The sequence below is a fragment of the Sebastes fasciatus genome, chromosome 24 (assembly GCF_043250625.1).
Source record: "Sebastes fasciatus isolate fSebFas1 chromosome 24, fSebFas1.pri, whole genome shotgun sequence".
Taxonomy (NCBI): domain Eukaryota; kingdom Metazoa; phylum Chordata; class Actinopteri; order Perciformes; family Sebastidae; genus Sebastes; species Sebastes fasciatus.
Window position 1 is genome coordinate 16,983,861 of NC_133818.1, and position 24,730 is coordinate 17,008,590.

Below are 24,730 nucleotides of genomic sequence, written 5' to 3' on the forward strand. Positions count from 1 at the left end.
ACAGACGCCGGCACCGGTGGCTCGGTAGGGTGGCAACACACTCTGGCAGGCCCGGTCCGCCTCCTGCTGGCTGCCTCTTCTCTCCTGCCAACCCACTCAGCGTGGCGCTAACAGCCAAGGGAGTAGACACACACACACACATCGGGAGGAGCAGCGGCCGGGTGTTTGAGGTCTAACGTGTGCTGAGAAGGACAGAAAGAATGGCGGTGAATGGCGAAAAACTGGCAGGAATTGAAAGGCAAAAAGGTAGAAGCTTTTACGTGAAACGACAGAACTGAGAATAATGGAAAAAAAAGGCTTTGAGGCAAAAGAGGTGGGAGATAAATAGCCACCATCCACCGTCAAAAGTGCGTGGGAGGAAGTGTCTGTGTCACTCTATCTTTTGCCCTTTTCAGCCTGATTTTTACCACATTCACACGCCAACTGGTGTGGGCTGAAAAGCAGGGCAGAACAGTCAAAAGCCTGGTGATACCGAACAAATAAACACGTCTTTTAAAACTTTTTGGGCTCCCCGTGTGAATCAGCCCCACATAAATATGGATCGGAGCAAAGAAAGGAACAGAAAGACAATTATAGCGTATGTTGATTCACAGGTTCGGGCTATTTTGTGAGGTGAGTGTGTTGTTCTTGAGAGAAAAGGAACCTGGGTTGAAATCAATTCACTTGTTCGATACAAATCTTTCTTGTTTCCAAAGTTTGCCAGGAAGAATTGGCAGCAGAGTAGAAATGATTGAACACCTCATTTCTTCCGAGAGAGCGGCTTGAAAACAAACAGTTTCAGGTCAAATCGAGGTCAAACGTACGTCAACATCCTGGTATTAAGTTTCTCTTTTAACGTCCCTGTCTGCTCCCAAATCGTTCTCCTCTAAACTATTACTACAGAAATGGTCTTTTCGATTTCCTTTAAAGTGGCAGTTGGCAGTATATTTTTGGCATCATTGGGCAAAAATTCCATAATAACCTTTCAGCATATTGTAATTCAAGTGTTCTGAGAGAGACTTCTGCTCCTCCTCATGGCTCTGTTTTCAGGCTTTAAAAAATCTAGCCCATGACGGGAGACTTTGACCAATCACAGGTCATTTCAGAGAGAGAGCGTTCCTATTGGCTGTGCTCCGGCTGGTGGGCGATGCTTAGTATTTCCTCAACTGATCTCAACATGGTTGTTGGGTCACAAACTTTCTAATTTTACAGGTAAACAGTACACTACGAGATGATTCTGAAAACATTTGCTCAGAGACGGCAGACTCCAGATCAGCTCTGATTGGTTGTTTTCCTCCGGTCTGGGAAATCTTGCAGATTAGGAGCACCGGAGGACAGCGGATGACACAGTTTACTGTCATACCGTCAGGATATAGTGACCGTTTTATAAAAAAGAACTTTCTTTAATCACATTTTCTCCATTTCTACCCACTGCAGCTTTAAAAAAACCTTAGTTTTCATCTATACCCTTAAATATACATGATTAAATATACAACAATCAAGCTTTAAGTTTTGAAATTAATACCCTTTGGTGTTATTTATTAGCTTTAGGAAGCTCTGCTAATCCGGCATGTGGGTGCGATTTGATCAGACAAAACACAAATCTCTCGATTGAAATGAATAAAACTCAGTCACGTGGCAGGACCAAATCGCTCATAATGAGAAGCTGATTGAGAAAATGTCTTTTCTGAGCCTTTAAAAAGCAATTCTGACATAAAGCTCTATTACTTTTTCATAATATTATATTAAGTTTTTACCATTTTTATACTTGAATCCTACTGTATATCAACATATGCTCATACAACGGTTCGTATGATATCTTACGAAATGTTATTTCATGTGTTTTCCTTCGAATGTCCATCAACACGTGTTGATTTCTGCTCGTTACATGCATACAGTCTTTTCAAAATAAGCCTCGCCAAAAACGCCCCTGTGGACATGTACCATCATGTTGTGCGGAACGGTTTGCTTCTATATTTATGAAACAACGACACGGAGGCTCCGTAGTCCGAACCAACACGGCAAACTTTATTACTCCTTTAAACCCTGACAAAGGCAGCGCAGGCCAGATCCACTCCTTCCCTTCTTACCTTTCACAATAAAAGCCCTAGTCATATGATATTCCCAGTATGAGTATTTTTGCAGTGGTTAGCGCAGTCGCCTCACAGCGAGAGGGTCACGGGTTCAAACCCAACTTGGGGCCCTTCTCTGTGGAGTTTGCATGTTGTCCTTGTGTTAGAGTGGGTTTGCTCCGGGTGCTCCGGTTTCCCCCAACAGTCCAAAGACATGCAGGTTAATTGTTGACTCTAAATTGCCCGTAGGTGTGAATGGTTGTCTGTCTCTATGTGTCAGCCCTTTAATAGTCTGCTGACCTGTCCAGGGTGTACCCCGCCTTCACCCGATGTCAGCTGGGATCGACTCCAGCCCCCCCGCGACCCTGAATAGGATAAGTGGTTACGGATAACGGATGGATGGAGTATTTTGCATTTTCATGTTGTTTACTCGTCACGCCTCCAGAGTGTAAAGGCCTTAATGGTTAAATCTTTAATGTCCAGATGTTTGGTTGATGAACTGTACACTAAATTTCCCATCAACACTGAAGAGTATACAAACATTATAAATGAACACATCAATCGAATTGTTAGTATTCTTTATAAAAAATATTATCTTTCGTCCTCAGAGTGACTGATGTGGCATCTATTCATAAATTCTTGCTTTTAAGAGAAAATGTGAGGCACGTCTCTTCAGCAGAATTAGCTTTTATTCATCACCTCGCTGTAAAGAATAATGTTTTTACGCCTTCACAGCTCTAAAAAGATGTTTTGCAGCGAGGATTTGAATTGAGGCCACGGCATGGTAGGAGAGGAAGAAAAAGCAGAAGGTATATAGGAGCTCAGGGAGAGAAAAGGAAAAACAGTGAGTGAGAGGCGGAGAGAGAAAACAGGTGAAGTGAGCTGCTGCAGAGCGGGAGGGAGGGAGAGATTGTCTTTAGAAAATAGTCTGCTCTAAGTGGTCCGCGAGAGAGAGAGAGAAACACTGCATTTGTGCTGGTGTCACCTTGCACCTCGAGTGAATTTGTTCTGGGTTTGTTTGTTTCCATCATAGTTGTGGGAAAAAGGTCAGAGGCGTCTCTGCGGTGAATGCATGCAATGAGAGATATGAGCAGTTGCTGCAACAATGCACCTGTCCACAACAGCATTATGGTGTATGTGGAGCAATCTAAGCTGCATTTAAAGGGAGATTTGTCAAGTATTTGTAAAAAATGCTGCTTTATGCAAATTAATGTATATATTTATTATTGGAAATCAATGAACAACACAAAAGGAATGACAAATATTGTCCAGAAACCCTCACAAGTACTGCATTTAGCATAAAAAAATGCTCAAATCATAACATGGCAACCAGGCAACAACAGCTGTCAGTGTGTCAGTGTGCTGACTTGACAATGACTTGCCCCAAACTGCATGTGATTATCATAAAGTGGGCATGTCTGTAAAGACTCGTGGGTACCTATAGAACCCATTTACATTCACTGATCTTGAGGTCAGAAGTCAAGGGACCCCTTTGAAAATGGCCATGACAGTTTTTCCAAGCAAAACTTTAGCACAAGTTTGGAGCGTTATTTAGCCTCCTTTGTGACAAGCTAGTATAACATGGTTGGTACCAATGGATTTCTCAGGTTTTTCTAGTTTCATATGATGTCAGTACCTTTACTCTAGCCTTAAAATTGAGCTTGGTACAACCTCCGAAAGAGCGTTATTGTCGCGTTAACTCTGACAGCCCTAGTATGCACAGATATGTTTCAGTGTTTTCTGCTGTTCACGTGTGACAAAAATCCACACCTAGTCATATTACTAATAAATAATTTACTAGTAAATATTAGCAGATACATCATATACACAAAAGTGTGCTTATGGTGGGTGGTAGAGGAACACAGGACTTTCAATCAGGAGACCGGTGTTTGTGTCTAAACGTGTTGTTGAGTTATTTTGAAGTAACGTTTGTGACGTGTTTTCCGTACTTATGTTACATTGTTTACGTAAGTATTTTACCTAATTGACTTACTTAGCCCAAACTAGTTGTTTTTTCCTAAACCTAACTAAGTGGTTTTCTTGCCTAAACATAGCTGGGACTGTTTCACGGTAACAACGTGGCGTTAAATGACATGCGAAGAGCCTAAAATGTGTCCTCATGACACGCGGAATGTCGTTAAAATATCGTGCTATTTATACGCCTTCACATGAGATCAGGTTGGGTTGTGTAAGGCTTTAATTCGAATATTCGACTCTGTTGGTCAATCATGGCGTTCTACGGTCTGTTATTTCTTTATAGCAGACCGTTGCTATGTATAACAGACCGTTGCTATGTATAGCAGACCGTTGCTATGTATAACAAACCGTTGCTATGTATAGCAGACCGTTGCTATGTATAGCAGACCGTTGCTATGTATAACAGACCATTGCTATGTATAACAGACCGTTGCTATGTATAACACACCGCTGCTATGTATAACACACCGTTGCTATGGACCGTTTTTGTGTCAAATTATTGATTTCTTCAGTAAGTAGCTGTGTAATAAGCGGTATAATGTACAGCTAGCGGGTCATTGATGTGAAAATAATGACCCAGATTATCACATTATCTCATACTTGTTGAAGATAAGCCCTCAAACCTATAGATTTATTACACAAACTGAACTTCCTGGATGGTATCTGATAAAATATGCTCCTACCAACACAGCCCCTTGCATTTTATCAATGCATGGGTTGGTTTTGATATGAACCCCGGTCACACATCTGTCTAAAGTCTCCCATTGGCGCTTAACTGGGTTGAGATTCATTATTTTGCACTCATCAATCCATTCATTGACCCCTTGCTCACTGTATAGTAGCATCTCCGTTTCTTAGGGTTCTCCAATCATACTAAATGTGTTACTGTCTGCATATTACTGAATAAAACATCATGCAGTCAATAGAAATCTAAAGTCATTCCTTTAGATTAGTGTAATTGTATTTCCTTCAAAACCTCCTCACCTACAAGCACCTCGATATCTGTGTCAGAAAAACTCCTTTTCTCTGTCTTCCTCTTGGTAGCGCCGTGATTCACCGTAAAGATCCACTGATCAACAGGCTCATTCAAATGCAGAAGCATTCATGAGGTGCTTTGCCTCGGCCATTTCTGGTTGAATGTGGGTGTCTAGAGGTCGTAATATGAGGCGGATCCACGTGGGCACATTTCCAGGTGGACTGTGATTTATAAAGGGAACATCGCCTGCAGGTGTTACTACGCACAGTTTTATAAGTCTGATTTTTTTTTTTTTGGCGCACGCCATTTTCGGCTTTTGAGCACACGTACATTTTTAGTATGGATCCTACGCACTGTTTCATAAATGAGACCCCAGGAGTCAGAAAAAACAATTACGACCAATCAGAGCAAACAAGCACATCATTATAGAAGTAGTTCTCCTCAAGCACTCATCTTTGCATTCAGCTTTAAAATGCTCAATTAGACCTTTTGTTAGGAAACAAACAGACCACAGAGAGAATGGGTCTCCTGTCAGGGTTAAATGGAGCTGAGCTCATGGCGTGACAAATAAGGAGGTGGATAAATTGGTGTTTAGGTGTGTGTTTAACCTCCCCTATGACTGCGGTGGCAGAGCGCCAGAACAAGTGTTGGCTGCTAAATAAAAACACACAGGCGGCTACTGTACAAAAGGCAGCCTCGCCGGTCAAACCACATCCAACAGTTCTTGTTTTTCCATGTGGTTTTCATCAGATGGGTCTAACTGGAGCGGGAGAGGTCACACCGCTTGTCCCAGTACGCCCACGTTCACCCACTGGCCAGACATTACAGAGACAGAGAGGGAGGCAGAGATAAATATGTAACCGATAATTCTGACATCATGTCAAGCTACACACATGTACACGCTGACCAGTGTGCTCAGCTCCTGCTATCTACTTCCCCGGAGACCTGAATCAATTACCACCGTGGCTCCGGTGCCAGCCACCGCGGGGACGTGGGAGTGTTTCGGCTTGCGCTCGGCTAATTCTGGCGCCAAGGGGCACGTCTAGTCAATAATCTGCCTTGTGCAGCAGGCTTAGATCGCTTCAATATTGCAGTTATATTGCTCCCTCTCTGCAAAGGAAGATCATAAACAAACCTGGCTTGGGGGCCCTTCTGTGTGGAGTTTGCATGTTACAGTACACACACCGGTCCCCCAGGTGAAAGTAAGGTATTTTCTGAGATGCCTAGTACCTAGTGGCAGTCCATCAAGTGTCCAATGCTGGGAAGCAATCCGATCCCTCGCGTCCAGAAATGCCCCCTGTGGCTGCGTACCATCACGTTGTGCAGAACGGGTTGAGCTGCGCCTATATTTATGATACAACAACAAGGACGCTTCGTAGTCCGAACCAACACGGCAAACTTGATTTACTCTTTTCAACTTTGACGAAGGCAGCGCAGACCAGATCCACTCCTTCCGTTTCTTATCTTTCACAATAAAAGCCCTAAACATACATGTTTAATATTCTTAAGCGAGTATTTTGCAGGGGCTGGGTTTGCATTTTCTCCCTGTGTTAGCGTGGGTTTTCTCCGGGTGCTCCGATTTCCCCCGCATGCAGGTTGCGGGACTCTAATTTGCCAGTAGGTGTGAATGTGAGCGTGAATGGTTGTCTGTCTGGTGACCTGTCCAGAGTGTACCCCGCCTTCCCCCAATGCCAGCTGGGATCGACTCCAGCCCCCCCCCGCGACCCTGAATAGGATAAGCAGTTACAGATAATGGATGTATATATTGCTCCCTCTCTGCTAAGGAAGATCATAAACAGTCTGAAACTCCTCCCAGAACCAAAGCTGCTTGCTTCTTTAAAAGTTTTATATCTGCGTGCAGCTGAAAAATCAAGAGTGGAGCCGTCGCTTTCATCAGCAGTTAACGGGCGCCGGCGATCAATCAGCGCGCTGCCGCTGTGAAGACATTTTGCAAGCACCTACAGAATTGTCTTTCCACTCTACCTTCACAGGAGTCAGTCATTGAGCGCTCTCTCTTGCCGAGAATCAGTAATAATGCCGGAGCTTATGCAGATTTTAAGAGCGGTTTGACAGAAATTTCCACCATCTATTCATCCAGTTGTAAGGACGCACACAGGGAGGCAGGGCTGAGCGTGAAAACCAGGGCAGCACGCTACACACTCCTGTCTTCTCAGATCATCTGTGAAGCAAATGGCCTGTCACCGCGCTAGCTACATCAACTTCTAACATATTTAGCTGTCTCTGCTGTCAACAGACTGTAAAATGGTGTGGGGTGATAACGCTGTAACGCTAACAGGTATAAAGAGACGCCTGTAGCGATGCCACACACTAATCTGTTCCCCACAAGTACCCACACGCACCAGTGGGAAGCCACGTGTGAAGGAAAGCGGAGCGACTAGTAGTGTAATGCGATTCCTCGCGTTTGATTGCCTCATCAGATTTGTTGGCCTGGAAGCTTACGAGCAGCACGTGCCAAGGATGCGATGCTTGTTGGAGACACCGCGATCCGTGTTAGCGCGCTGGGGTGTGAGTGGGAAGCTACATGTTGTTTCTATGATGCAAAGTGCAGGCATCAAGAGGCAGATCAGCTCATCATTTACAATTATGTGGCGCGCTATCAAACTGGGAGATTATTATTGATGCTGTATGTAACATATGGACAAACATGTTTCCAGCAAAATCTTGATCCTACATCAAACCATCTCCTCACCTGGGAGCTCTTGAGATGAACCATCGTACATACATACATATTTATGTAGCACTAAAATCAGTAAGTAATTTGAAAAATAATACAGCATATCGCGCCATTGAGCCAATCATTATCACCGCAGGGGAAATTCCTTCACCGCGACAGCCCCTAGAGTAGAGCATTCCTTCCTGTTCTCTCTCTCTCTCTGGGGTTATCTCTCGCCACTGGCTTCTCCCATTATTCCTGAAGACAACACGTTTGTCACAAGCCTGTATCACTTCTATTCCCTCATTTAAATCCATGCGACCTGTCTCTGAGGGACTGGACAAGCCTCTGTCCGTCTACCTCTCGTGTTCAAGGCTCCGGGTGATTGATGGGCCGAGTAACGGCGCTCCACACTGACACTTTTATTTGCAGAATTTACAGGCGAAGGGCACCTGCTGCTCGCAGATGGCGACATCATCTCCTACAGTAGCCTGCAAACGAGTCCATGTTTCACAGGCTGCATATGGACGCCATTTTAATCAGGGTTCGACTTCGCTTTTTGTGTCTGTGTATGTGCATAATCTTGGAAATGAGAATGGAATTTACAACCTACATATGTCCCTGCCCCCGTTACAGACTTATAAACTATGTAAATCCAAGATTATGACATAATCATATAATTTCAGGCCGTCTGTTCCCTCGACAAGATCCAACAACGTTGTTAGCATACAGCACTGTATGAATATACGTATATTATTTCAGAGTCTGATCATCATCAAATCAATTCAATTATTGTTGCATAATCATAGAATGTATATAAGAAGTGGACGTAGTCACCCATTGGTTTGTGGACTGCCGTTTTGAAGCCTCAATTCAGCATTTTGCCCGTCGCCATCTTGGTTTTTTGCAACCAGAATTGACACGAGAGGGTGGAGCGAAGAACAACCGAGCGCTGAATAAGTCATTTTTAGGCAACCAAAAAGGTTATAATTAACTTTCATGAACTGAAAACACGCCGTGGTAGCGACCTGTCAATCACAAGGTAGCCCCGCCCTAAAGCATCTCCTGCTTTATGGTCTATCTGACTCTAAATGGGACCATCATTTACTAAATGAACATCATGCTGTTTTGAAGAAGACTTGAAACTAGCGATTGAGACCATAAACTCATGTTTACAATGTTTACTGAGGTAATAAATCAAGTGAGAAGTAGGCTCATTTTCCATACGCTGAAAGGTTATTATGGAATTTTTGCCCTATGATGCCAAAAACGTTCTGCCTACTGAAGCTTTAAAGAGTAACTAAACCCCCAAACACCTTTTTTAATGTTGAAAACCAATGTATATGGGTAGTTAGTAGTGTTGTTGATGGATCCAGGTCCAAATATTGTCTCGACTGTAGTGAGAGGAGTAGTGAAGAGTAGCTGTTAACCTTTGAATTAACCTGTGAATTGCTTATGCTAATGATAGGGCTAATGCTAACCCCTAGCACACACATATTCCAGCCTTGCATGTAAACTATAGACTGTATATAAGAAGTGGACATAGTCACCGTGACGTCACCCACTGGTTTGTGGACTGCCGTTTTGAAGCCTCGTGTTTGGCATTTTGGTCGTGGCCATCTTGGTTTTTTGCAACCAGAAGTGACACGATAGGGTGGAGCTAAGCATTCCCTGCTTTATGGTCTATTTGACTCTAAATGGGACCATAATTTACTAAATGAACATCATGCGGTATTGAAGAAGACTTGAAACTAGCGATTGAGACCATAAACTCATGTTTACAATGTTTACTGAGGTAATAAATCAAGTGAGAAGTAGGCTCATTTTCTCATAGACTTCTATACAATCAGACTTCTTTTTGCAACCAGAGGAGTCGCCCCCTGCTGGCTGTAAGAAACAATGCAAGTTTAAGGCACTTCAGCATTGGTTTCACTTTTCAGACCCGGAGGTAGCCCACTATGCATAATATAAGTCAGATTGAATTGTAAGTAGTCAGTTCGACTGTTGAATAAATCAGTCAGGACTAAGTGATTTGTCCATGTCTTCCTACATTATCTCCCAGTCTTTGTTGTCACTGTAGTTTGATCTGTTTGATAAAGACACAAAACATTTAGATTGAAACTAGACTTGCAAGCGAGTCCAGGCATCGTACGCAAGCAAAAAGTCTCCGACCCGCATCGATCATGAAGCCTAGAGCGTCGCCGATTAAAGGAAAACCAACCAGCTGTTCTCAAACTCTATTGTCTTTCTCTCTAGACTTCATGCATAGAGATGCCAAGTTAACGTCACTCATGGGCAATCCAATATTCTCACAAATAATCTTGGGACTGGGAGGTAACGGGTTCAACTTATTGGACCAATTTGGAGAGTGCATAAAGCTGTTGGAAGTCAACGATTTGTTGCAAAGGGAATGCCTTTAGGCATTTAAATGATGTGAGTAGATCCCAGGTGTGAGTGGGAGTAATCATGGAAACGTTTCTAAGCAGCGAATGTGAACATATGATCCTGCTAAAATATCATAATCACTCTATTTCCTCTGACTTTGCCCCTCCAGCTATTGGCGAGCCAGTGAGGCTGGACTGGTACAACCCCCAGGGCGAGCGCATCGTGGCCTCCAAGCGGATGGCGCTCCACACGGAAACGTCGCGGTCCAGGCTCATCATTTACAACGCCATCATCGAGGACGCGGGGATCTACCGCTGCCAGGCCACCGACGCCGGCGGCCACACCGAGGAGGCCTCGGTCGTGCTGGAGATATACCGTAAGCTTGACAGAACGCTCACATTTACCTGCAGATGTTTGCCTTCCGAGGAGATTCAGAAGACATGAAGGGAATAAACCTCCCACATTAGTGTTTGATCACAGCCTATTCATATTCTCAGCCTCAGCACAGCCACAAGCTGTTATAAATGCTAGCTCTGTCTGTGTGCACGTGCATTTCAGGCCCATGTGTACCTCTGACTTTGTGTGTTACACTCGTTCTTGTGATTAAAGTGTAATGACAGCTAGTAATGCCACGGGACCTGGCTCCTGCCAGGCATAATGAGGGATGTGGCACTGAGGCTAACCCGCCCTGCTGACCCATCACTATTTCCTGGGAAAAACTTAATGTTACGAGGCGGGGGTGGCTCAGTGGTTCCAGAGACTGTCCCATCGCAGGTTCCATCCTCAACGGCGGGCAGTGAATTAACCGCCGTTTGTCCTGTTACGGCGTCCTTGAGTGAGACAGCCAACTTAACCCCTACCGGCTCATTCCTGTGATTTACTGAGGATAAGAATTAGAAAAAAAACGTGTTGGACCAGAATTGTAACTACTATTGGGGACACTGAGTTCATGTCCTTCATGTATTTTTTCTGGGATATTTAGGGCTTTTTGCAACCTAGGGGGACTTAAATTGCCCAACTAAACAACTAACAAATGGTCGGTGTTATAAAGGCTGTGCTAAAGGGATAGTTTGGAAGTGGGGTTTTATGAGGTACTTATCCATAGTCAGTGTATTACCTACAGTAGATGACGGTCGGCACGAGAAACAGACAGGAGTAGCAGCACAGGAGCAAAGTGATGTACTGCTGTGGACGGGGGCGGCAGCAAAATGTATTTTAGACACCTAAAAAAATCTTTATAAGTTTAAGTTTATGCTATATTTTCACCGCTTTACCTTGCCATCAGACAGCCCTTTCTGACAGGGAACTGAAACCGTTGTATTCATCTATGCTCTCGCCAAAGCCACCAGACTCCATGGGAAAAATCTGTAATTTTACCTCACAGAACACTGGGGGGTTGCTGGTCTACCGCTTCTTCCATCCGTTAGTTTGTGTGTGTCATGTGACTTTGGTGTTTTAAAAGGTTAATTCGGATTCACCAAAGTCACACAATAACGCAAACAAACTAACCGTTCGAGGCAGCGGTAGACCAGCAATTCCTGTGTTCTGAGAGGTAAAATTACTGTTTTTTTCAATGAAGACTGGCTGCTTTGGCGAAAGCATACATAACAGTTTCAGTTCCCATAAACCAGGAGTCAGCAACCTTTACTATCAAAAGAGCCATTTTAGGCAAAAAAAAAAAAGAAATCTGTCTGGAGCTGTAAAACATTTGAGCATTGTGATGAAGGTAACACCGTTTATAGTCTAAGTATATAGTATATAAGTCTAATGCAGTGAGGGCCAAAGAGACAATGTACTACGGAGTATTAGGTCCACATTGAGGGAAAAAACATCTGGGATTAATTATTAACTCAACGAGAAAAAAAGTCGTAATTACGAACATAAAGTCATAACTTTACGAGAAAAAAAGTTGTAATATTACGAGAATAAAGTCATAGAGAAAAAAGGAAAATAACACGTAAAATTATTACTTTATTACGACTTTTATTCTCGTAAACCTATGACTTTTTCTCATAATATTATGACTTTATTCTCGAAATCTCAGATTTATGTTTTTTTGGCCCTAATACTCCATTGTACCGTCGTACCATAGACCTACAAGAATGATAAATAAAAATGAAAATGTAAACAAAAAACAGTTATTCATTTCCATTCTTATAAATCCACAGGGAGCCTCTGGAGAGGAGCTAAAGAGCCGCATGTGGCTCCAGAGCCGCAGGTTACTGACCCCTGCCATAGACTGTATAACTGTCTCGCGGCAAGGTAAACCACCGAAAATATTCTAAATATAGCGTACACTTAAACAGATATTGATTATTTTAGGTGTCTAAAATCCGTTTTGCTGCTGCCCCTGAACATATTCAGGTGAAAAGACGTAAACCTTTAAGTTTATAAAATGCTAGAATCCTTGCTGGGGCCATATTTAGATACAGAGGATATAGTTCCCAAAACTTAAAAAGCTTCAGTTCACAAGTAGCACAGTGACAGGAAATGGATTAACGTTATAAGGCATGCAAAAGGCGCACACACAGAAAGATTACAAAAGAGAATTCTGAGATGTGTCTAACCCAAATACCCAGATACAGGAGTTTTCACCCAACTTTAATTGGAGAAAACGTCAAGGTAACGGGATTTGATTCCAGCACACACACACACACACACTTATACCTGTACGTGCACACACTCCTCCCCTGCTGTGTGGTTGCCTTTTTCATCCTCTCCCAGCGAACCATTAGGGGAGACATCACAGCCTCAATCACACCTGCCACCACTCAGCCCTCGCCTCATTCACCACATAACCAGCTCCCTAAAACCATTGTTTCCATGGTAACCGGGCGCCACTCACTCGGGGCCCCTCGGTATGGATTGCATGAGCAGCATGCGGATGAAAACCTGCCTAAAGCTCCAGCCAGCCATTCTGCTGGCGCACAGCCGGAGCAGGCGAAGACTCCTCTGGCGGGGCACAGGCCGGGGCGCGCTACAACATGTTGTACACGGATTCATGACCTGTGGGAAGGGAAGTGTTGACATCCTCTCAGTAGGTGCTGACATGTCCATGACAACCTGTTGTAATCATGCTAGTGGCAGATCAGTTTTGAATCCAAACGGGTGCCTGGACTTGGATTGACTTCATATAAACAAGAAAAAAAGCTGTTTTTTATGTCTTCGCGGCAGCCATGGCCGAAGACATCATGTTTTCAGGTTGTCAATCCGTCTGCCCCATTCTCATGAACTCAATATCTCAGGTACGTCTTGAGGGAATTTCTTCAAATTTGGCACAAACGTCCACTTGGACTCAAGAACAAAGAGTATAGAAGCAAAGAGACGAAACTCCTGCTGCTGTTGCCATTTTGGACTTATTATATTTATAATATTTTGTTGTTCAACTTAAGCCATTTTGGTAGAATTTGACAATAGAAATAATTTCACTTTTCACTTTTTAGGCGGACGTTTTACTGGAGCCTGGTAGTCGTTTTCAGTCCAAAATGGCGGAAGCGTAGCTTTGCTGCTGGGCGCTGATGTTGCAATGGAACGAACAATTGACTTTCACTTCTGGGAATATACGTTCTTTGTCAAGATGAACTGATTCGATTTTGGTAGTCAAAGGTCAATGTGACTTCACGTCCGTCCTGTTCTCGTTAAAACACAATATACTAATATACTTTTATCGTTTAAATAGTTTTGATTATTTTTCTTACAATCGACTAATAGTTGCAGCTCTAGTATACCTACATTCATGGTCCCCAGAGGATGAATCCTACTGACTTTGGTGCCACCATGAGGTTTACATTTTTGGCTTTTAGTGAAATGTCTCGACAATTACTGGATAGATTGGTATGATATTTGATGCGGATATTAATGGTCCCCAGAGGATGAGTAAAATGTCTCTATAACCATTGGGTGGATTGGCATGAAATTTGGCACCGACATTCGTGTTCCCCTCAGGATGAATCGTAATAACTTCTAGCGCCATCATCAGCCCAAAATGTACTTTTGTATACTTTTGTTATTGACCTAATACTTGCAGAACTAATGAGTTACATCATCCTCAACTGTACTTTGTGTTTAGTGATGATTAGCAAATGTTAGCGTGCTTACACCATCATCATTAATATAATAAAATAATAAACTTTATTTATATAGCACTTTTCTTGTTACAAAGTACTTTCCAGAAAAGAAAAAAAAAACGGCAGATAAAAAACAGCAATGACAACAACAGAGGAATCATAAAACCAAAAATACCAAAGTATAAAATTAAGTTAAAATATATATATAAAATGGCCAGGGAGGAATGATAAAACCCGGTGACATATTAAATATTCATAAGTGCTTTTCTGTAACAGAAAGTTTTAAAAAAGAATTAGCACCCAGCAGGTTAGCGTTATCATTGTGAGCATGTAGCATTTAGCTCAGAGCTGCTAGCATGGCTGTCGGCTCTTGTTCTGAGATAAAGCTCTCGCTGGCCCACACAGAAGATGGAAATTTAAATAGCTTTTCCCTGAAAGTTCACTGATAGCAAAATATGAAAATTGCTTTGAATTAACTGCAGCCGTTTGCAGCCATAAAAGGCGACAGGAAGCTCATAATAAAGTAAGCAAGGACAATGCCGGCGACGCCTCCTTTCATTTCCTCTTAGTTTATTAATGGACAAAGCAATAATGCTGCACAGCCAATTTCCCTAAACCAGCAAAAATTGGCCAGTGAAGACGGGAACGAAACTGCCTCCCAGTTGAGAGAGATCCAGCAACTTTGGCTCATCCACATATCAGACTTTTATCCTTGCAATGATGCGAGGCGAACGGCGAAAGAGACACCCCGGAGTACTGAGTATATTCTCAGTTCGCCAGTGTCAAGTGTGCAGCAGAGTGTAACTCTGGAGAGGATGTTTCCCTTACTTCTCTTGTAGAGCACTTTGACAACAAAAGAGGAAGGAAATGGATACAAGTGACATCTGAGAGAGAGACGGAGGGCGTGAGATTTTGGAAATAAAAGGAACACAAGATGGAAATTGATAAGAAAGCGACGGAGGGAGAGACAAAAACATGTGATGGCATCCTTGAAGTTAATGAAGACACTGAGATGCCAGGCACGTTCACAGGCGGAGGGCACAGTCGGGGAGAGAAAGCTCATTCTTGGGAGCAGCCTGGCATAAATCACACAGCAAAATGCTAATGCGGAAGCCTCGCTAACGGAAGGGACTGATAGGGGAGCTGTCGTCGATTTATTCACACCTTGCACGCAGATGATGGCAGGTGGTTGCGACGCCAGCCCCGGCGCACATCAAAGCCGACTACCCGAACGAGAGCGGGGTTCGAAGGAGGATCAGGTACTGTTTGTGGAGAAGTGCTGGTCCAGGAACAGTGTCCCCATAAAAGCAATTTGTCAAAACACCAAATGTTTGTCAAGAGGGAGGACACAGCTTCAAACCATCACTGAAAGCGCTCCTGAAACCAAGAAAAGAGTGAATCAAAGGCTGCCTGTGTTCTGGTCTAATTATGCAAACAGAGGATGCAGAATAGCTCCGCTCATTGATTTTCTTTTTCTTTTTTTTTGTCGTGGTTGTGATTGGCAGCGAGTGTAACGGCCACCCTTCTGTCTCCTGTGCTGTTTCATCTGAATCGCTTTATCTGTGTCCCAGAAAACAGTCAAAGCCGGATTTAGCTTTTGTTTTATTTGATTTTTCTGAGTGAATCCATCCATCCATTTCCCAGGCACACATTGTTTCCTCATGCGCTTGTCTCCAAATTCTTTAAGCCTGGATTGCGAGGCATGAAGTCACATGGTAATGTCGTTTTTGGTGACTCTACCTGCATGGTTCTAAAGATGGCAAGTTTGGTCGGTCCACCGCCTGCACCATCATCCACGTGTATTTTTGTTTATGTTGAGATCAGCTGAGTGGAGCATCGTAAAACATTTCAACGGGACAGAAACAAAATAAAACTCACCTAAACCGTTGTCGTTACTCTTTCCAACAATCACAAGTGCTTTGGTGGAACTCAACTGTAATTTCACCGAGTTTAATGTGAAAAAATGCCAAATCTACAGGTCCCCCCCCACCCACCCCATCCCTCCACCCTCCACCCCCTCTCTGTCTTTCTCTTTGAAGGAAAGAGGCTGGGTCATGCGTCATCAACGTGTCAACAATTACACTGTGCATGTGTTACACCCAGAGGTCTAAATGTTCTGGCTGATCGTCATGCTTAACAAAAATTCCTGAATCCGGACCATGATCCGGATTACCACCAAAATCTAATGGATTGTTCCTTGTGCCAAACCCCACCCCTCCAAAAAATGTCATTCAAATTCATCGCGGACTTTTGGAGTTATCCTGCTAACGGACAAACCAACAAACCAATGCCGGGGAAAACATAACCCCAGCGTTACCTTCGTCAAGGCCGAAGGTAATTAATGGATGGATTGCGATGAAATTTGGAACAAACTCGGACTGACTGTATATAAAGATGGACGACGCTTCTCCACTTTCTCCCACTGTACAGAAGTGACGCCAAAATATACTGGATGCGGGAGCTGCCATCTTGAGATTTTGACATCATTTGGAGCCACAGACTGGGCCAGAGGGGGGTTATGGGCCGGACATTTCTTGGCCGGTACCAACTGTTAACTGGTCCCGATCAATAAATAGTCCAGCACTTAACACCCCTGTAAAAACGCAAAATGTGGTGCACCTGTTTCAAATGTTATCAGATGCTACACCTACTAGTAGGTTCAGATGGCTGTTATCATCTATTCATATGGTTGATCACCAATATTTAGCATTTTCGTGTTGTTTATTCGTCACGTAAAGGCCTTAAGTCATGTTATAATGACACGACCACCCACAGGCGAGTTACACCCACTAGGAAACCGTACATACTGAATATTGACACAATAAACTTATATTTTTAGGGGTAAATAGACATATTTATATGGCACAAGGACAAATGCCTTGAAGAAAAACAATAATTTATTCAGTGCAAGGGAAAAAATGTGATTTCTTTCTTAGTTTTTTTTTACTTTTGCAGGCAACGTGGACAGCCACACATGCTTCCAAATAGAGGCCATCCCAACACTTCCCCCCGCGTTATAAAAACTACCCGAAAAAGGCAAACACTCAATTTACGGGATGCAACCCAGACAAGAAAATTGGAAGGAAATTTATTTTAAAGCAGCTTCTCCGAACCCCTAACCCCAGATTCAGTCCAAACAGGCCTAGTTAAAAGCACAGCACTCTTTTTCTTATTTTCCTTTTGATGTTCAGACCTGCAATAAATTGCTCTGAATGCTCGCAGAAGAAGAAGAAAAAAAAAAAAAGCTGTTCCATCTCCATCTTGTTTGATCTCTCAGAGCGGCTGACGTTTCGGGATGTTCAGTCACCGCAGGAGTTCCGCCACGGCGAGACGGCGGAGGTGGTCTGCGATGTCATTAGCTCGCCGGTGCCCGTGGTGGTGTGGTACTACCAGGACAAAGAGATCACGGAGGAGAACCACAGTAAGTTTTCATGACCTTCTTTCACAATGAGATCTTGATTATACTTCTGTTACTCTTTTCTTTCTTTCACTTTATATAAAATAAAATAATGTTCAAAAGTCCACATGACCCCAGTGTGGTCTAAATTTGGTTTAAATGGATAGAAGTTGGATTATCAGGGTAGAAAATAATTTGGTGAAAATGAAGAAGAATGACTTTTAGAATACAATTATTAACTAAGTAGGGCAACTACTACCAAATTAAAGGTTCCCTGTGGAGTTTTTAAAGTCCCTTTTTTGTGCACGTCCTGCCGATGCTTTTGTGTCATGTTAACGTGCCAGGAAATGTAGCAGTGTGCCAACAAAGGCAGTGAAGAAGAAGACAAACATGAATGTAGGTTTCAAAGTCTTTAAAAAAACAGCTTTGTAAATGTTTTATGAGGAAGGATATACTTTAGTGGGCCTCAAGGATACAAACAAACAATGCATTTTTAACATAATTTAGTTTGTTTGCTCCACATGGTACCTTTAAGACAAAAGGTCTTAATGGGAAACATTATTTAGAAAATGGATGGATAGATGGTGTTTGGGTGGGAATTATATTTTATTTTATAATTAGTTGCTTTTAATGAAGAACAACTGCCAAAGTTGAAGTACTTTGTGTTATTTCACATCAGAGATTTGTGTATTTGTGTTGTCCTAACCTGATGAAGCAGATTAGAGTTTTTGAGTGTTTTAATCTTCATAAATATTACCCATTTCTGGGCGGGTCCATTATTGTTATTATTATTTAATTGTTTTATATCATTCTGTAGCTTCCCAGTGGTGTTCCTTATGTATTCAAATCAAAACATTCAAATTTAGGTCGAATTGTGCATGTTTTTTTTTTTTTTTAAGTTATTTTTTTGGGGTGATTTTTAAGTATTTATTGATAGGACAGTGGATAGAGTGTTGGAAAGGGGGAGAGAGAGAAATGACATGCGGAAAGGACCACAGGCCGGATTCGAATCCGGGTTCACCGCTGCTAGGACTGAGCCTTGGCCATACATGGGCGCTCGCTCTACCGACTGAGCTAACCAGCCGCCCGAATTGCGCATGTTTTAACGTCTAAAAACTTTTTCCCACGTGACCTGACGTAGTTTTCAGTAGTCAGCGTATAATCTACAGTAATTTAGATGGCGATTGGCATGCTCCCAGTTTGGAGAAGCAGACAGGAGTACCGGCAGGGAAGCTGTGGACGCCACGTTAGTTCAGATCCGAAAGTCACAAAATAACACAAACAAACTAACCGATCGATGCAGCGGTAGACCAGCAACTCTCAATGTCGTGCAAAGTTAAATTACTGTTTTTGTGAATGGAGTCTGGTGGCTTTGAAGACAGCGATATAACGACTTCAGTCCCCTGTCGGAAATGGCTGTTTGACGGCGAGGTAAAGTAGAGAATATTCTAAATATAGCGTACACTTAAACTGATATTGACGCCATTATATCACTTTCTTCAAAGCCGCCAGACTCCATTCACAAAAACAGTAATTTTACTTTGCAGAACACGGGAGTATACATACAACCCCACTGCAAAAAATCCGCACTAACCCTTTCAGTTATTTCCAAACTTAGCACAGCTAACATTGGCTCAGCTAGTGCTAGCGTTCACATTATTCATAACCTTATTGATTAGCTTACTTTGGTAACCTACGAGTGGGCATTTCCATTTGAAAAAAAAAAACAGAACAGAATGCAGATGGGCCCGCCCTTTAAGGTTGTTTATTTAGTCATGAATATTTATTGTTATCCAGAAAAAGATAAAACTGGAAATCCAATTTCCAGAGCTTTAAAGAGTAACATTTGTGATATAATTAGTAGGGCACGTATCAAGTTCCGCATGATCAAACTGTGTAACTGATCTTGATTATTCCAATAGTGGATTATGATGGTAATAGAAGTTGCAAGTAAGCAGCAATCTCCAAAGGATTACAATTTGAATGTAAAACCTGCCAAACACACTTGATTATTGAGAGGGAAAATGCTCATGAGTCCCGATGTGCCCATTTGTCTCTCTCAATGAAAAGACTCGCTAATGTGCCAAAAATACCGTTCTCGAGGAAATGCTATTCCCCTTCTTTTGTGCGGCTTCACAATAAGACAAGGATATCAAATTCTATAAATAGAAATCCCATCAGCCCTGGAGGAGGCGTATAACTTGGACAGAAACCATGTTAACAAGCGACTGAGAGAATGGATTATAGAGCGGTTGGACGGTGCTTCCCGTGAGATGCAATGCAAACCAGCACCCTGAAAAGAGCTATTTCTAGGGTGTATTCATACTCAATATACAATGATGTTGTCAGTCATATTCTGTCCCATTTGATTTAAGGCTATATCATTTTTTAAGCTCTTCTCTTTTGCTAAAAAGGACACATAGAGGTAGAGAAGCACTCGGAGGACAGATTAACTGTCTACTATATTATTTTCTGATAGAGGGAACCAGTAGTCTCATTATTTTCTCTTCTCCTCCGCCCTGATTTACAACTCTCTCCACCACCTCCCCGTCCGCCATCCAGACAAAATGCACGCCCGAGCACTGATTAGAAAGAGTGACCCCTCGGATCTGTCACGTTTTTTAATTGAAATTCAAATCTACAGTGCCACGGTGATGATGAAACATGCAGAAGAAGGTTTTTTTTGTTAATCATTCGGCTCTAATCACGATGCATGGTTATAAATATCTTAGCGTGAGAGACATGAGATAGAGGCCTCATCACTCCTGGCCAATCTCAATGGGAGGGAGTGTTTGGGACTGTAATTGCGCGAGTGTTTATCTGTGTGGACTTTATCAGGTAAATGTGCTGAAGTGAAGATTGACAGTCTAACTGCTGAAGAGTGGAGATGGCAATTTTCTCCTGCTGTTTTCCTAACTCTCTTATCTCGCCTCTCTCTCTCTCTCTCTCTCTATCATACGCTGTTGTTCTTTTTCCTCTTCCCTCTCTCTCTCTCTCTCTCTTCCTGTCTGTCCTCTTCCTCTTCTTCCTCATCGCCCGTGCTGTGAAGGCAGGTTCCAGGTGCTGCCAAACAACAACCTCCAGGTCCATCAGGTGACCAAGCTTGACGAGGGCGTGTACCGCTGCGAGGCCAGCGTGGAGGCCCGTGGCGAGATCGATTTTGTGGACATCGCTGTGGTCGTCAACGGTGAGTTACATTTTGAGTCATTACTGTATTTGAAGAATTGCGATGACTGACAAGACCGGTTGTACAACCACACGGTGCTTGAAAGGGACTTTCCCAACTATTTAGAATTGTATATCCCTGCGTGTGAGTTTGCATAATCTCCCCGTGTTAGCGTGGATTTACTCCGGTTGCTCCGGTTTCCCCCAACAGTACAAAGACCTGCGGGTTAGGTTCATTGTTGACTCTAAATGTCCAAGATATGTGAATGAAAATGGGTTCTGTGGGTACCCACGAGTCTCGCTATAAAGAGAGAAATCTCTGTCTGTGTGTCTTTTGCATATCTCGAAAACTGCTCATGGGATGTACTTCACACTTGGCGGGTGTATTGCTGGGGACCCAAGGGAGTGTTTTTTTTAAATTTGTTGCAATTTTGACATGCGTCACGTCCATAAACTTTCGTTCAGTGCTCTGCAGACTCAGTCCAAAATGTCGTCTGCAGCGGGCAGAGCGCTGGTCGTTACTGTAGTTCACTTTTGTTGCTAGATCTTGGATATAGCCTGCCAACGCTACATGGATGCTGGATGACGCTACAATTAGATCTGTCAAAGTTGACGCGATAATAACGCGTTAACGCAAATTTGTTTTAACACCACTAATTTCTTTAACGCGTTAACACAATCGATGTTTCGGAGGTTGTAGCCGGCTCAGTTATAAAGCTAGAGTGACGATACTGGCATCCAATGAAAATAGAAAACATAAGGAATCATACTAGCTTGTCGCGAAGGAGGCTAAATAACATTCCAAACCATTTTCAAAGGGATCCCTCGACCTCTGACTTCAAGATATGTGATATGACAGTATTAAATACTTGACAAATCTTGAGTCAGCAGAGCCCTGAAGTAAAGTTTATTAATATTGCCCAAATTGCACCAAATTCAAAACAGCATTCCCTTGGGTCCCCTGCAATACACCCGCCAAGTGTGAAGTAGATCGGAGGAGCGGTTCTCGAGATATATGAAGGACACACAGACAGACAGACAGAGATTCCTCGCTTTATAGTTATATAACTCCATAGTAAACCAGGGAATTTTAGTTTTTTCAATGTGAAAAGTTGTAATTAGGTGTTTTGGAGCTCCATGTGAAGTTTGGTGTCAATACACCTTTTCCTCAGTGATTTAGCAATACATAATACAGACACATGCTCCTCTTCACACAGTGTCAACAGATTAACATGCATTAGGGACTGAGTTTCCTCTAGTTTTCTTGCCGCTGTTGTTTCCAAAAATGAACACCTCCTAAGAGGCATTCAAGTCTGCAGATGCCCAAGGTTAAAAATATAATAACAGACCTCATGTAAGTGTTGTTGAGCCTGTTACTAGACTACTTCAACATGACACATCGCAGAGCTTGTTTACAGTGTTTTGATCATCTGCAGAGTCGAGTCAATGATTTTGATGTGCAGGAACCGAGCTGGGAATTCAGGTTGAACGCCCTCATTTGTTGTATCAGGACAGAGTTGTCATCTCTGACAGATTCAGCTCCACTCGCGCCGATATCTTTTAATTCTCCTTCTTCTTTAGTGTGATTGAAAATTTCAATTAGCGGCGTCTTTGGGCTCCGTGGGCCAAAAAATCGAAGGATGTCATTTTAATTTCCTCATTTGTCCTCATTTACGGCGAGTCACCTGAGACTGCCGAGGTGATTGAAATGTGATTTCACTCAGGCCACGAGCGTCGTGTAACGGTTGAACAGCTGCAATATTGTCTCTGCCTATGTAATTCTCTCCTACCTAATGTAATAGCAGAGCGGCCCTCCGCCCAAAAACTATGAATTGCATTCAATTTAGCACACCACTTACCTCACTTCTGAGGAAGATCCAATAAGCCTGCTCAATGAGCCGCGACCTATTATTGCAGCGACACGACACTTGCCATGTGGTGCTGAGACGGGACGGGTCTGCGGAGCGCTTTGCTGAGTGTCCTGAGAAGAGCACGCTCTACGAGGGAGACAGTTAAGTGAACTTCACTTCGCCTCAAGGACACTCATCCAAGTTGATCCCTAAAGACTCTCACATTTAGAGAGTTGAGCCTGAAGGAGACCAAATCTGATTTGTAGAAACTCCTTTTCGTCTATTTTATATATATAAAGTAGTTAGAGAAAACTTTATATAACTAATGAGTTCGTCCAATATGTTACCACCAGGCTAGGGGACATCTATCTACAGCAGTACATGCACTTTATATGCTTTTAAAGCTGTCCTTCTCTCATGTTTTTAAAATTATTTTTACTTAAAGCTGAAGTAGGCGACATTGGAGCAAATCTGATTTTAAAAAGTTATTTATATATATATATATAATATATCCATCTGCCGTCTATGAGAGCCGGCTGTCAATCACTCGGGAACTCCGATCAAACGGTCAAACTAGGCAGCGCTGATCAAATATGAATCAATATTATGTTGCGTTAATGTCTATTTCTCTCCTCAGATGTTCTCAGTATCATCTTGTGAAATCTGTTGAAGGAACGCCAAGTTCCGGTCACATGACCAGAGCACAGCCAATAGGAATGCTCTCTCAATGAAATGACCTGTGATTGGTCAAAGTCTTGCCTTCATGGGCTAGAATTTCGAAAGCCTGAAAACAGAGCCATGAGGAGGAGCAGAAGTCTAGTTATCTCTCAGAACACTTGAATTACAATATGCTGAAAGGTTATTATGGAATTTTTGCCCAATTATGCCAAAAATATACTGCCTACTGCAGCTTTAAAGGTGCTAAATACAAGATTAGGCGCATTTATGTTGCCTCCGCACAGCTCTCAACATGGCGACAGCTGAGCCGGCGGCTTGCAGCTAGTGGTGCTAACAGCAAAAGAACGTATATATATACATATATATATATATATATATATATATATAGCACCTTTAAAGCTGTTATAATAATTTTTTTTATATCAACAATTATTCAAATGAATATGTGTAATGTGAAAGGGATCGCTCATTGTGATGGACCCACAGACAATTATCAGTTCCCCTCAGCTACACGTAGAGTTTTGGTGTCTTTCAGCTCATTGTTTTGGTTTTATGACCTGCAGCTTTTAATGTTTTGGTTCACTCTCATCAGCATCATTTCCAGAATTATTTGGATTTCATCATGTCGCTTGAAGCATACCTCCAAATGAATGCTAATATCACTCTGTGTTGGCTGGATGTGCAAATTGTGCAGTTACAGCTTGTTGTTGTTGAATTTGTAGTACTTTATCCCCTTTCGAACAACCAAACTTGCAAGTTTGTTGTCCTACGATGTCAAACCGGCGTTTGCTCCAAGGTCAGCAGTCGTCTCATTGTTCAGAGACTCTTTTAGCTATCCTGAGCTGGTCTGAATTGTTGCCAGAGAGACTCAAATGCCAATGATATGAGCTTGCATCCAGGCGTGTGCTTCTTGTACAGCAGCAGCCCCTATAGGAGTTGTTTTCCATGCACCGAGGCCTGTGCTGTTCATTTCCGTTTCCTGCCCTGAAGCTAGACGTGTAAATCTCTTCTTACTCTGAAGACCTATTTTTGTAGGTCTGGAAAAAGGGAGTAGTATTGTTCTCTCCCTTTTCCACTGCCTTTATATTTACGGGGGCATGTCACTTGGAGTATTTGCCAGGATTATTCCCCTTCTGTGGGTTGCAATCGTGAGTGCAAGAATAGCCATCTTAGCAGAAGATTTCCAAAGGAACAGGAAGCCAGCAGGTTTACCAGAGAATATCGACAACAACCTGGACTGGTCCAACAACACAGAGGCCCCGGAAACACAAGCAGATAGAGTAGATTGCTAGGAGGCTCAGGTATATCAATGAGTGCAACAGACTGCACTACATGTTTTATCAATCAGCTGCGGATGGCGAGCTGTTTTCTGTTGTGGTGCCTGGGGATAAACCAGTGAGGTAAGATAAACAAACAGCCAGAAACAGTCTTTCAATGTCTGAAGACCGCTGGAGGAAGAAGAGAGACGAAAGGATGAGGTTTAAACCGAGGGCTTCCTCTGGCTCCACAT

General features: G+C 42.8%; 1 protein-coding gene across 4 annotated transcripts in view; it reads left to right on the top strand.

Moving 5' to 3' along the window:
- ncam2 (neural cell adhesion molecule 2) overlaps window positions 1–24,730 on the top strand; it is a 349,407-nt gene that overhangs the window by 239,053 nt on the left and 85,624 nt on the right. For all 4 annotated transcript variants that reach the window (XM_074627437.1, XM_074627435.1, XM_074627434.1 and 1 more), the window contains exons 3-5: window positions 10,233–10,439; window positions 17,408–17,551; window positions 20,577–20,714. In XM_074627437.1, coding sequence (XP_074483538.1) covers window positions 10,233–10,439; window positions 17,408–17,551; window positions 20,577–20,714 — 489 coding nt within the window. The remainder of the gene's footprint in view (window positions 1–10,232; window positions 10,440–17,407; window positions 17,552–20,576; window positions 20,715–24,730) is intronic.